Raw genomic sequence first — 14,333 nt, 5'->3', positions numbered from 1 at the left:
ACATTCGAGCAAATAAGTAAATTTTGCTGTAACAAGGCTAAATCAAATCATATCGGTTGAAAGTTGGGGTACGTGGTGGCATGCAATCACAGGCAGGAAGTTTGCCCTCTTAAGAATATTAAATTCTGCCTCACTACAGGCATATGTTGCTGTCCATCTACATAATCTTGATTTCAGTACATCCTAAAAGAAAAAAAAGGGGTGTATTTGAACTAATACCCCCGAAGGTCGTAAACCCGGTTACCGTTAAGAAGCATTCAATTTTTCGCCGTAAGGCGTGCGTAATTCAGCGACTGTAACAATCGTCCTAAGAGGAAAACGACGCATATTCGGTAATGGCTGTGGCAAAATAATTAAAATGCAAAAAATAAACAGGCACGAGTATATGAATACTGAGCACTTAATTACTATTGTAAACTATCGAGAAATGTTAAACAATACCGCTTGAATAACCAGCTTATGAATTAAGTGGAGGTCGTGACTCGTAAAAGCAAGAAATTATTCGCGCTGGAGTACTTACCGGGAATGGGTTCGTAAGAGTAAAACAAGGGTTTATGAGAAAAACGTATCAACTATGTTAGACTACTTGCAAGTACCTTTGGAGTATCTGGTATATTACTTCTAAGAAATATGTGCAGCGAGGGAGTAAAAAATATATTAATTCTGGAGTCATCCTGTTAAGCCATTTCAAAGTAGAAACGGCTGCGGCCTTTTCCAACACACAGGCAACCGCACCCCTCCTGTCATTCACACGCATTAAAAACGGGGAGCGACAGTATATTGGTATGTGGAGATACCCAGAGGACACAATGATGAAGCGTTGCCAGTCTGGCATGCTACTAAATATTTAGATGAGGGCTATTTTAATGGATGGTAAAAACGGACAACAGCCGTGAGCACCTACTATTGTGAAGTTTTTTTTAGTAACTGTCATACAGACTTGATCACCCCCACCTCCCCAAATCGTGTCGTACTTCCAGCCAAACAACGCCGCATATTTCACTATCTGATCTCCTTAAAGATGTCAGCAGCAGGGATTAGTCTATCTTCAAATATAACCGATGCTAGTAAGACCTGGTTTGCTTTACTGTTCCTTTTTGTTAACTTGTGGATGTATCACCTAATGCTCAGTTGTATATTGTGGAAAATCCCACGTTGTTTCCTAAAAATACCATGTTCTAGAAAGAAAAAGATCGTAATACAGCCGATATTAAGCAAAAATCGGTGGTAAATAATACAAACTTATTGTCAAAGATTGAGAGCTATGTGCGTTACCCCGTCTCCATCCTTGCAGTTAGTTACTCAGAAACAAGCAATTGATTTCGTTTGTGATATGCTCCGCGTGTTCTCTGCCAGAGAAAAGGGGTGGTATATAAACAATCTCTAGTAATAAACACGATCAGGTTTGAGGAACTGACCTGCGTTTTATCTATAGCATACATACTCCCCAGTATATGAGCCACTATAGGTAACTGTCCCCGATGTTTACGTTACTCAGAATCACGATTAGTCAAGAATGCCACGTTATATTGTTTCGTATTTATTGCTCAGAAATTGAATGTTGCTGAGTTGCAAAATCTTTAGTTCCTTTAACTGATTTACAGTAAATAGCTAAAAATTAACCCATTGTTTGGGGGGATTTATCCTGTTATTATTATTATTGCGTTGTACAAACTCGAGCAAAGAAGCTGGGCAGCTTGACTATGCTTTAAGTGCCTGTTTCCGTCAGAGGGCTTGCTCACGTCAATGCTTTTAGCACGTGAAGTTTTAGCAGTGTTAACCGTGTAGTAGGTAACAGAAATTGAGTCTTTGTTGTTGTCAATATATTCACGTGCTTTTTAGAAACGAATTGTGCATTTTGATTTTAACAATAAGTTAACGTTTAAAAACCAAAAGACACTTATTTTTCAGACAGAAGCATCATATGATTTCGTCGGTGACGCAGACGGGGAACACGCCCCTTTATCCTTTATAAATAAAGGTTCCCTCACGCTCATACCGGCAGATTAAATGGCGGCAGTGTAGTGCTTTTGAGGGATTTTTCAATTTGACATTTAGCATTTGTTTTAGGGGGTTATATTGATTGGTCTCAATTGTTTAGGCTTTTTTCCCCTTAACATTTTATAGTATTATCTATTTCTACTTGTCAATATTTTCCACTGATTGTGAAGCATCACCCAAGGGTCTGGTTGGGCTGCTGTTTGGGGAGGATTGTCTAATCACTTTCAATCCAGATCGCCGTTGTTGGTGAGTACATTTTTTTTTCATTTAGCTGGCCTATAAAGGTGTATCTGTTTGTAGCGGCTAGTTCCTTGTCGCAGAGAAGTGATGCGTGGCTTTCCCTACGTGATTAATTGGGTTTTATTGTTCTAATGATCTGTACTCAAGTAACTGTTTTGCCAGGACTCGTGTGTAATGGTCTTTATACTGTTGCCTGTTTCTCTATGGGTGGGAAAGGGTTCCGCAAAATTAACAAGGCCTACACGCGTGTATTTGACAGTGTCCGAGGGTTTTTACATGTGTTTTGTAATTCACAACACACAGTATTGCGCAGTGTCATCAAATTACGAAGAGTCGTATGGGCACGATGGCAGATATCACCGTGGCAAGTCCTACTGTTGTCAGTTTATAGAGTCTGTAATTTTGTAGTGTTTCTATAATTGTACATTATGGAAAGGCGGTTGTTGCATGGAGCGAAACTGTGTGTTGCACAGATCATAACATTGTGGCTGTAATTTTCTAGCTTCGTTCCCTATTAATTCTGAATGAAGCACTTGGATTTTTGATAAGTTAGGTCAGCAAACGTTATGCTAACCGCTTATACGTGGTATTTTTAAAAATGATTGCTAGACATCGGCCGTGGTTGTTCATGTGTGCGTACACCGTTTTCTCACAATCGGAAATCGTAGTACAAAGATGCAACATTGGAGACATGTTTTAAATAGTTAATTTTATAGACGTAGGAAGTGACCATAGTAATGAATATTACACAAGTGCGCATTTTTCTGAGAAGTATGAAATCCGAACCGTAAATGTATCTAATGTAATGACTTCATTCTTAATGATTTTCCAGGAAACAATATTCATGAGGTACAGCCCAAACATGACTAAACCAGGGTAGATTAGGTATGTGTAGAACACCTGCTTTCCGAGCTATTAAACATTATCTTCCGATAGACTGTGCTTTTTAATTGCTGTAGTACAGTACTTTGTTTCAGCAAGTCAAAGTCTACAAAGGGCTCAATTGTTTAGCTCTCTGTACTTTGGAAGGCGACCGTCGGTTTTGTCACGGGCTAGAATGATGAAGTCATATTCCGGCGGCGGTGATGTAATGTAGCGGCGGGAAGCTTAAAATTGAATGGCCGTCTTTGAGGGGCGGGAAGGTATAGCTGTTGTCTTGTTTTGCTTAAGTATTGGCTGTTTGAAATGGGCGCCAAACCGCCAAGTCGGTTCGAATTTTGAAATGGATAAATCTGTTTTGTTTATGTAAGTTATGAATGAAATGTGTCCTTCCATAAATAGTGTAAGGGATTCAATATGTGGGACCTACTTGATGCATACAAGATATGTGGGATTATTGCTGTATGATCGAAGTGACTTGTGTAGTCTGTTTTAATAACCAGCTGCACTATGCAAACTTTGTTTTTTATTTTTTGCACATGCGGTATTTTAACCTGGGATTTTGTGGTGGAAATTTCATGTACAGATTGTAGTATTAAGTCTTACAGGAATATCACTTCTGTGGCTGTGCTCGACAGGGGCACAGGAAAATAAATTTCTTGGGTGGTATTTAACCTGGTAGCACTGCCTACTCCTTGACCAACGTGTATGGCTATTTTAGGTGATCATAGCTTTAATCCTTTCTGCGCTGTCAGTTTCATTAATTGTTTTGAATATACAGGAGAAAGCTTGATTGCTGTCAGAACGGACATGTTAATGTGTAAAGCGGTACGTACTTTGTGTTTGGGAAGTGTGTATCCATGGTGTTTGCAATGTTAAGCATCCAGTTCCTTTAACAGAAAAAATACTATATTTTCCTAATATTGTGCCCACACTTAATGTCTCAAAGTAGCGTCCACATTCTTTGCATGTTTACTAAGCTTCTTTACAGGATTGTCAATGTCAGCTGATGAAAAACACTTCCTTGGGTACACCATTCTCTTTGCTTCCTTGAATAAGTGTAACCCTGCAAAAAAAAAAAAAAGACAGTGGGCACGAAATATGTAAAGTTAAGCAGATATTGCACCCAGGATAAGTGATCATATTCAGTGGTCATTTGGCATTGCATAGTTTTGCTGTTTTTGCAGTTGACAGCAGTGATTGGTATTCTGGTACATTTGTAGTTTGTTTTTCATGCTGGCAGATGACAGATTTGCCAGATGTAAAGTTTAGGAAGTGTGTGGTTAATTTTGGAGTTAGGCTAGGTAGTGTTGACACTAACCTAACCTTTTTTTCTCTTTCTAGGATGAAGAACTCCTGTCTTCACTCACTTTCTGCACAATGGGGTTTAGTTTAATCTGGGCGGCTGTGTTAAGCCACAAAAACTTTCTTACCACTATGCATAGTGGATAGCAAACAGTAATTTAAAGTTTACATTCTATTTAATTTGACTTAAAAATTATTTATTAAAGTATTTTCATACCTCATTTTGTATATGTAATTAAGATTTATTTTTTTAAGTTAAGTGCCATTTCAGGGTGTGAAAAATGGAATCGACAACGGCATTAGTAGAGCTGCTAACTAGCACAGTAACTAACCCTGCCACTGGCCCTTTGAAAGATTATCTTTGGATGCTTGTGCTGGGTTTCATCATTGCTTTTGTCCTAGCATTTTCAGTGGGTGCCAATGATGTAGCTAACTCATTTGGGACAGCTGTGGGGTCAGGGGTTGTGACTATGAGACAGGCTTGCATCCTGGCATCCATTTTTGAAACACTGGGCGCAGTATTGCTGGGTGCGAAAGTGAGTGAAACAATACGGAAGGGAATAATTGATGTTACGATGTACAACTCCACCCAACAGTTGCTGATGGCTGGCTCTGTTAGTGCCATGTTCGGTAAGTCTGGCTATTGAGCCATCTGTTTAAATTTATGTAAACTTTTATTTCAGTAAAATCTGCTTGCTTCCAGTAAGTTACGGGCTACTATATTAAGCGTACTACTTGCAGGGAAGACTGGTTAACAGGCAGAACTTTCCCTTTGCAGCTGAATTGATGGGGGGTACAAGGATAAGAGGTACATGGTCTAATTTTGAAGTTAGAAACCACCTTTTCTATAGCTTTACATAAGAGGCAGCAATTTCTTGACTCGTTGGGCAACCTCCATGTATAAAATGCATTGCACAGGTTTGGGGTATTTAACCTGTGGAGAAGCTTAAGTTAGAGGTTGTGTAGGTTTATATGTGCTGTATTTGGTAATAATTGGGTAGTATGCTGTGGTGTTCATTGTATTGATCACTTCTGCAATAGCCTTACCCCCACAAAGTTTCAATCCCTGCTCCAATCTGCCCAGTTGTCTTTCGGCTTTCCCTGGTTAGGGGTCGCCACAGTGGAACTCCGGTCCGCTAATGATTGGTAGTTAATATTCATGTGCCGAGTTACCTGCCCTGACGCACAACCTTCAACGAAGGTACGCCCGTTACCGCATGTCTCCACGCAGAAGACGCTCTAGCTGAGAATCAAACCGGACAGCGTCTTACTGTGAGGCAAAGCTACCGCAGCAGCACCACCACCGCGGGATCTGCCCAATAATTACCTCCAATTTACATTTCAACCCATCTCCACCACCTTTATCAGAACACTGTTGAAACTAAAACCTACTACTCTCTGCCAACCAGCTCCCTGCAGAGTACCTACAAATACCTGCAGAAGCCATTGTATACCACATATCTATACTGATCAATAGAACCTTGTCCGAAGGTGCTATTCCTGTGAAAAATATCCCACATCATCTCACTCCATAGAGGTGGAACTTCCACTGAATTATCCAATTATAGACCCATCGCTGTACTTTCGCCACTAGCTGAAATGATGGAGAAATGCCTACACAAGGAACTAATGAAATACCTTGTACAAAATGACCTACTGTCCAACTCCCAGCATGGCTTCAGGTCACAGTACCTCCTCTGCCATCCTTTCTTTTATTAATGCCATAAACCAAAACAGGAATGATAATAGGATATCCTCTGTCTTCTTTCCTATCAAAAGCCTTTGATATGGTCAACCATGAACTCCACATTCTCTCTAAAATCAACTTCTCTAAGTCAACACACAATCCAGTGGTTCCAGTCATACCTGACTGGCAGGCAAAAGGCAGCATTATGGCAGGGCAAATTATCCAGCCAGCTACCTCTCACTTTTGACGTCCCTCAAGGCTTCATACTAGGACCACTACTCACTCGTCTCTCCTAAACAACCTCTACACTGCTATCCCTAAAGCCACCTGCATTCAATACGCAGATGATTCCACTCTTCATCTGCTCGGCCACCTCCCCATCTGACCTGCAAATCTTAACCCAAAACACATGTAATACTATTGGCTCTCCATATTACTATTGGCTCTCCAACCAACGTCTGTTGCTGAATCCCAATAAAACTAAACATCTGTTCTTCACCCCACCTGCAGATCCACCCCATTTTCATTCACTGTTGCATCCAATCATGGTGCCACTATCTCCCCAGATACCCATACAAAACTTCTAGGGCTTCTTATAGATCTTAAATTTGACCTACAGGTCAACAAAACCATACAGACAATCAATAAGAAGCTTGGATCTCTGTACAGAAACAAGTCATTTCTAACCCCACTGGCTAGAATTGCAGTCGCCCGGTTGCATCTACTCTTTCTTGTGCCTCTCTTGTACTCTCGAACCTAAATAAAACTGAACTGTATAAGCTCTCTAACGGCTATAACCACATTTGCCACTGGCTCCACCTATAGAACACATCACTGCCAGAACCTGAAACAACGAGTGGCTAGAACTTCGCAGCTTAATTCAACTAAATCGGTTCTTAATAGCCCACAAAACGTGAGGTCACTAGGATCTGCCTACAAAGCTAATAACTCAGCTGGGGGGATCCCTGTTTTCCAACTTTGTTGGCTATAAAAGGAAATCCAATCTGAACAATATTTTAACTCTACTACGTACGGTACCAGACTGACGAGTTTTGCCTTAATCTGTCTGACCATGTAAACTGTGAGTCCCTTTGGGAACAAAACTAAAACATTGTATATAACTTATATTTTCTATGTAACTAATTGGATGTGTAATCTTTGTAATGTCCTTTGGAGCTTTCTCCCCAGGCCTCTGCTGAAAATAGACAAGTAGCCAGTCGGACTATCCCAGTAAACAAATGTAAAATAAATAAATATATGGATTATATCCTTCCAAGGGCAGAACAGCCGACAAGCTTCCAAAGCTTCAGGGTACCTTCCATGTGCCCAAACTGTCAAGCAGAGCTGACCAAAAGAAAAGTTTGGACTCTGATCCCCTCAGAGCATTACTGTTGCTGAAGAGTGTGCTGCTCTGGGTGTTTTGAGGATCAACTTCCATTGCTGGGCAGATAAGCTTCGTTTTGGGGGGATGGGATTACTTTCCTTTCTCAGTTATTTTAAAGCTAGGAGTGTTGCATTTTAAATGGACTGTCTTGAGATTGTAATGCACTTTTTAAATGGAGCACTTGGCTTTTTTTGTCAGTTTAAAAATAGGGTTAACTAACTGAAAACATCTTTTTTGTAGAGCATTTGTTTTCCTTGGGGCTGGCCAGTGTTTTGAAAAGTCTTTTACTGTGTTCTTTGTTGTAAATTTTAGTTAGTGGTATTTGCTGCTATTCTTCCCCAGGAAAGACGCACCATATTTCAGTTGGGCCATAAAGCATCTTCCGCCCACAGCCTTTGCCACCACAACAGTCTAGTGATTTGCCTCTGCTGCAGGTGGGTGACACTGCTGTGGCTATTTCTTGTATAGATGACAGGAGGAGGAGGGGTCTTCCTCCTTATCCATACCAGAATCTTTTTCCTAGTGCCAAAGAAAGAAAATGCTTCCAGATCAGTTGTGGATCTTTACTAAAACATAGTGCCCTAATACAAAGTGGTGTAGCTTCACTTCCTGGTACCTCTTCTTTCAAGTTTCCTGGTAATACTAGACTTGTAAGATGCTTATCTCGCATCCCTATTCATCCAGACTTCAAACACTTCTTAAATGTCTGGAGCATAACAGTTCTCCACCTTCATCTTTTGACTATACTGCACCAAAAGTGTTACAAGTGTCTAGCTCCAGTTGTAGGTCATTGCTGGCTACAGAGTATCCATATTTTCCCATATTTAGACAACTTATTATTGCACTGATTTTATACTGGGGTGGTGGTGCTGCGGTAGCGTTGTCGCCTCACTGTAAGACGTTGTCCTGTTCGATTCTCAGCTAGAGCGTCTTCTGTGTGGAGACATGCGTGAATGGGCATTCCTTCATTGCAGGTTGTGCATCAGGGCCGGCAACTCTGCACGTAAAATCTACTGCCAATCATTAGCAGACCGGAGTTCTGCTGTGGCGACCCCTAACTGGGAAAAGCCAAAAGAGACAACAACATTATTACACTGATTTAAGTTCCAGGAATCTCTCTTGGATAACGGATCTCGTGTAGAATGTGGGACTTCGAGAACATGGTGTCAAGTCTTTGACTCTCTGACACAAGAATGTGATCCTGGGACACCTCTTTTCTTCATAGTGAAAAAAATAGATCCTTATTTTGATCTGTTCAAGTTGTCCATTTAACCCCATCACCCTTTATTCTTGACATCTCTTCTGACAAACCTCAGCACTGGGAAGTCTTTTGGTGGAGATAGTGTATATAATCTTAAATCCAGGTCCCCCTGCTCCAAAGCAGACAGTTGTCACACATGCTTCTGACTTGCTTTGGGAGCAGTTTCAGGAGGGGCTGAAGTGCAAGGGTGTGGGACACCATATCCAAGCACATAAATATCTAGGGGCCTTGCCATAACCAAGGCATTAAACTCTCTGAACCATCTGGCCACTGGGACCAATTCAAAATGGTTTCAGACAATGCCATATTCCTGTGTAATATCAACATGCAAGGGGGATCCAGGAGCGATATTTATTTAAAATCTGTCCCTAGTTTTGCCCCCCATTATTTCAGGATTTGTCCAGGTTTCTTGCCTTGAGAAGTTGAAGATGTGCTTGGGGTATGGCTTCCCAGCACATTTGCATTCTTCAGGCACCCTACATCAGCAAAATTGGGTGGCATACAAAACTTGAGTAGGACTAGGGCAGACCATCATGAATGGAAACTACAACCAAAAACTGGAACCAAACTGAAAAACCAAAGGTCTACTTTAGCGTGTCAAGACTTCTTTAGAATGCAAAATTACAATTTGTTTAAATGCCACCAACCAATTAAAACCCACCAACCAATTAAAACACAACATCAGTAAACTGTTAATTGTCGTAAAACCTTAAATATTGTAAACACATGTACACTAATCATTTGATGTTAACAGTGTTATTCGGTCCTGGTTTCTTGTCGGAATTTAGTTTGATTTGCCACAAGGCTACTTTTTGTTCCAAATAGTTCTTAAAATCCTCACCCCTCAAATCAGCCAGCCCTTCTTAAGGACTGAAAAAAGAAACTACTTGTATTTGGTACACTAAAGTAGACCTTTGATTTTCAGTTTGGCTCCAGTTTTTGATTGTGGTTTTCTGTACTGGCTGCAAACATTTGCTTTTTTTTTTTTTTTTTTTAGGAAACTAGATCAGGGTCATATTTCATCCATCTGTGGTGAGTTCTTAAAGCAGACCATGCTGATTCCTCTTTGAACAGTTCAGTCAACTGGCAAGATTCTCTTCTGGGACTCTGTGGGGAATGCCTGAAAGACTGATGCCTTTGCTTTTCTTTGGATCTACATACGTAAGAACAGTGTTGGAGTGCATCAAACATCAGTCCTTTTCAGTTGACTGCCTGGATGATATGTGTCTGTGTACTTGGGGCATGCAGCAGGTACTAATGGAGGTAAAAAGCATGCTACTATAAAGTCATGTATTGGCAAATGTAAAAGGTTTTCTAGTCGGTGCCAGCAACATACCAGCACCCATTCAGGGGTAGTTCTCTGCTTTTGTACAGTATGTGTGAGCCAACTATCCACAGGCATTTTTTGGTTCAGTTATTGAGCATTTCAGCATGTCTGCCCATAGAGACAACTTTCAGACTTGTGTCAAAATGTTTTTGAAACTGGTCTTGTATAAGAGGCTGTCAAGTAAGCTGGCAGGCAGCCCCCTCCTTCCATTTAAACCAGTTAATCTGTCTGGCTTGTTCTTAACACAGAAAGCAGTTTTACTGATGCTCTGACTTTGGTTTGACTCTATCCTTTTCTGCCTAAAACATTGTCGTGATTTACTCATTCTATCTCCCCGTTTTCTTTACTGAATCTAAAATTGAGAAGGATCCTCCATATCTTGGATGTTCAGACTACTCTGGTACTGTCTTGATAGAACTTGCACCCTAGATCTTTGGGTCACTTTTTTCTTGTGAAGGTAAGAAGGGACGACCTGTGTCAACATATTCAAATAGTGGTCTGAGGCTGATACTTTTTCTTAATACCCTTCGTAACCAATCCTGTTCAGGCAGGGCCAAGGCCATCTCTTTACAGGGTTGGATTCTAGCAGTATTCTAAAAGTTGCTACTTGGTCCTCTGTACATACTTTTACAAAGCACAGTAAACTTTCTTCTCTAGGCCCAGATCAAGTTTTGCTAGAACCGTTCCCCAGAAGTTCTGGACTTGGCTCCTTCCACCTCCCAAATGTAGTTAGCTGTGACAGTCTACCCATATAGCCAAGGCTGTTGCAACAGTGATCAGTGGAATGAACATAGTAACGTTGTAGAAGTTTGTAGAAGTTTGAACTTGCCAAGCCAATAGATGTTTGATCACTGCAGTATCTGCTCCCTCCCTGCATACTTTTTTTTTATGCCAGGTGTGAACATTTTATTTCCTAGCATAGTCCTTTCAGGTCCCAGCCTTGCAATTTCTTTTGACAGGAAAGCTCCGAAGGGCTTCTTGTCCAAACTTGAAGCTGTATATTTTTGTTAGGTATACAAAGGACATGGTTTATTGTGGCACATGAAATTTTACAAAAAAAAAATGTATACAATGTCAACCAGACTTGCTTATAATAAGAGGCATAGAAAACTGGCCATTTGAAGGATTTTCACAAGTAGGTGTTTATTGGCAATTTCCTTAGTGGATGCACGGGTAATGTGGATATGCTGAGAATGGAGTGCTAGTTACTTCTGACATAGTTTAGAGGAGATTTTTTAGTTGATGTCAAGCTTTAAGCTTCCCAATAACACCCTTAACACTTTTGCCTCGATCTCATAAGGTGTGTCGAATGTGACTTTAAATCAAGCAAAAATTTTCTCTTGCTATGTTATTAATTTGGGTATTCCTCCATGCTTTTTAATTTCCCTGTATTCCAGTATGTAATTGGCATTTATTTCAGGTAAGTGGCAAACTTGCTGTTGGGGGGGGGGGGGCTTGAAATCACCTGAAAGTATAATTTGGCAATAGGAAGCTTGTAGCTGCTCCCTAGAGTTAGCTGTTAAAAAAGACAGTTGTACTGTATATTTTATTTCTGTGGTTATTTTTTTCTTTCACAGGTTCTGCTGTTTGGCAGTTAATTGCTTCATTTTTGAAGTTGCCCATTTCTGGAACCCACTGTATTGTTGGTGCCACCATTGGATTCTCCCTTGTTGCCAAAGGGCAAAGAGGAGTTGACTGGATGCAACTACTGAAAATCGGTAATTAAAAATAAGTATTTGTAAAGGAGTACAGTGAGAAAGATGCACTTAACTGCATGTTTGCACGTCTGTGATAAAATGCTACAAATTTAAAATTATTCCCGTTTTTACTATATGAAAAGTTGGGGAGATGCTCGTTAAGGCAGTTGTGTAGTGTACTAAAATGGTTGCATGTTAGGGCTGCCTTGAATAATACCACACAATGTCTTTCGAATGTGGCTTCATTGTGTACTCTGACCACTTTTGCCTGAAAATTTCAGGGGTCCCAATGGGCATGTGTGTTCTTTTTGCCTAAAGACTAGAGTATGGGTGTAGACTAGTATATGTGTGTGCTAAGCCCACTTAGTTATGCATAGTAAAGTGAAGGCATTTCTTGCCTACCTTGGTTATGGGGCTTGGACTAATATTCAGTGACGTGTTCCAGGCTAACTTGATGCACAGTGAAATTAGAAAAGTCCTAATTCTACAAGTACACATTTTTGTGGTTCACCACTAGATCTTGGTGAGATTTGAGTGTAGATTGAGACTTACACCAGGGTGATGCAGGAGCAGTTGTAAAAGATTTTGCATATGATTGTTGTAGCATCTGGTTGGAAATGTTTGTTGTAACAGAGTGGTACTGAATCAAGAGGTGGTGACAATTGATGAACACCTTGACTCCGTGCTGGAGCACGAAGTTTGACTTGGCCATGCAAGACCCTTTTCAGAATGAGGCCAGAGAAAAAGCTTCAAAAACCTATTTAGTGAGAGTGTACAGCGAGATTCTAGCAGACCCTTTGTGACCACAACCAGTATCTGTTGCACAGTGATTAAGGATTCATCATAGACTAAACCTTTGTGTGAATATGACCAGTAGCAGCTGTCAAAAAGGAAAATTAATATGGGATTGCCACAGAATGGGTAAGGTATATTGTTGAGTATAGGAAATAAAGGTGTTAGCTGTACATAAAATATGCAAAATGTAGTGATGAGGGAGGGTTGCATTATTTGCATGATCGATCTTGCGAAAAGAGCAAATTCTGTAGTTCTGGTTGAGGAGGCAACTAGGAAGTAAAATGGGGGGAGGGGGTGACTGCTGTTTAGGTAGGATGATCTTCGCATTTGAATGTTGTGTAGGCCAGAATGTGGGTGAGTAGAAATTTAATTTTGAGTCCTAAAATAAAATTGGATATATATCCCTATTTTTAACTTTTTTTTTTTTTTCCCAGTGGCATCTTGGTTTATCTCACCTCTGCTGTCTGGCATCATGTCTGCAGTTCTGTTTGTTTTTGTCCGTATGTTTATTCTTCGTAAGGTGAGTCAGACTTGCTTGTTGCAAAATTTTGAGTCTTTACTTTAATGTGTGTATTAAGGGGGGGGTCACAGATATGAGGAACTTGAGTATCTTGCAGTGTGATGGAGCAGGGACTTTCAACAGCTGGCGTCTCTTCCCATTGGATTATTGACGGCCAATGTAGCTGTCTTTAGAAAGAGAAGTTGGAATGTTAGTCACGTAAAAAAAGACTGTCGTGGAAGTTCTGAACCTACAGTTTTAAAAATCTATTCTATTGTTTGACTAGTCCATTCTCTGCAGATAAACATACATTTGTATATACTTTAAAGTTGGCCGTCTCTTATTTACTGATTTTAAATTACAAATTTTTTTTCCCCCTCTGTAGGAAGACCCTGTTCCTAATGGTCTGCGTGCACTGCCAGTCTTTTACGCTTGTACTATAGCAATCAATGTGTTCTCCATAATTTACTCAGGATCATCTTGTAAGTAATGGAAATTTGGTTCAAAGAGATTTATTTTCTGGGATGCTGTTGAAAGCAGAACTTTTATATGCAACCTGCATGTAGAACGAGTAGAGTGCATGCTGTGTAACGTAACTGTAAGCAGATGATTATTTTACCACGTTGAATGTGTGCGCAAGTCGCAGCTCAGATCTGTTTATACTGTGCACAGCCTTACTTGAAACGGTTGTGACCTTGATGTCAGTTTATCTTGTGGTGTTTGTGTTAGATGTGGGAAGCCTGTAGGTCATTAGGGGATGTACATTTGACTTGGGGTACATGCTCTGATGTGAGCCTTTGCAAGTATAATATGGTTTTCATTCTGTACAGTAAATGGGCGTGCCTTAGTTGAAGGTTGGGCATTGAGCTGGCACCTCAGCACCGTAAAAAACTACTGCCGATAATTAGCAGAACAGTGTTCCGTTGTGGTGACCCCTAACCGGGAAAAGCCGAAAGAACAACCAGACTGCTCAAACTGGCATTAGAAGCAACACCCCCCCCCCCCCCCCCAACTTAAAGCATTTTAATACCATCTCTCACTCTTCCTCTCTGCTCTCAAGTATAGGGCTTTCTCCCCAGTCACTTAATTGGTTCAAAAGCACCCTCTCCGACATATAGCATGCTGTTAGATGGCAAAATTCCATTTCCCCCTACCTTCACAACCCTATAGGCGTCCCCCAACCCACAGTAAATTTGAGTAATCGATGAAAACCTTATTTTATATACATACACATATATATATATATATATATATATAT

General features: G+C 40.5%; 1 protein-coding gene across 5 annotated transcripts in view; it reads left to right on the top strand.

Moving 5' to 3' along the window:
• The first annotated feature begins 240 nt into the window (after window positions 1-240).
• The window catches only part of SLC20A1 (solute carrier family 20 member 1), a 23,972-nt gene continuing 9,879 nt past the window's right edge, over window positions 241-14,333 (top strand). The window contains exons 1-5 of one of the 5 annotated variants that reach the window (XM_044084260.1): window positions 241-332; window positions 4,465-5,055; window positions 11,662-11,802; window positions 13,011-13,096; window positions 13,461-13,557. In XM_044084260.1, the coding sequence (XP_043940195.1) occupies window positions 4,707-5,055; window positions 11,662-11,802; window positions 13,011-13,096; window positions 13,461-13,557 (673 nt within the window). In that variant the 5' untranslated portion in view covers window positions 241-332; window positions 4,465-4,706. Of the gene's footprint in view, window positions 333-408; window positions 530-740; window positions 1,068-1,993; window positions 2,248-3,461; window positions 3,487-4,464; window positions 5,056-11,661; window positions 11,803-13,010; window positions 13,097-13,460; window positions 13,558-14,333 lie in introns of those variants that run through there. The other 4 variants (XM_044084262.1, XM_044084261.1, XM_044084259.1 and 1 more) reach the window with 4 other exon arrangements.

This window comes from Protopterus annectens, chromosome 9.part0 (genome assembly GCF_019279795.1).
Source record: "Protopterus annectens isolate FY-2018-M chromosome 9.part0, PAN1.0, whole genome shotgun sequence".
Taxonomy (NCBI): Eukaryota; Metazoa; Chordata; order Ceratodontiformes; family Protopteridae; genus Protopterus; species Protopterus annectens.
This window is presented reverse-complemented; position numbering and strand designations above follow the sequence as displayed.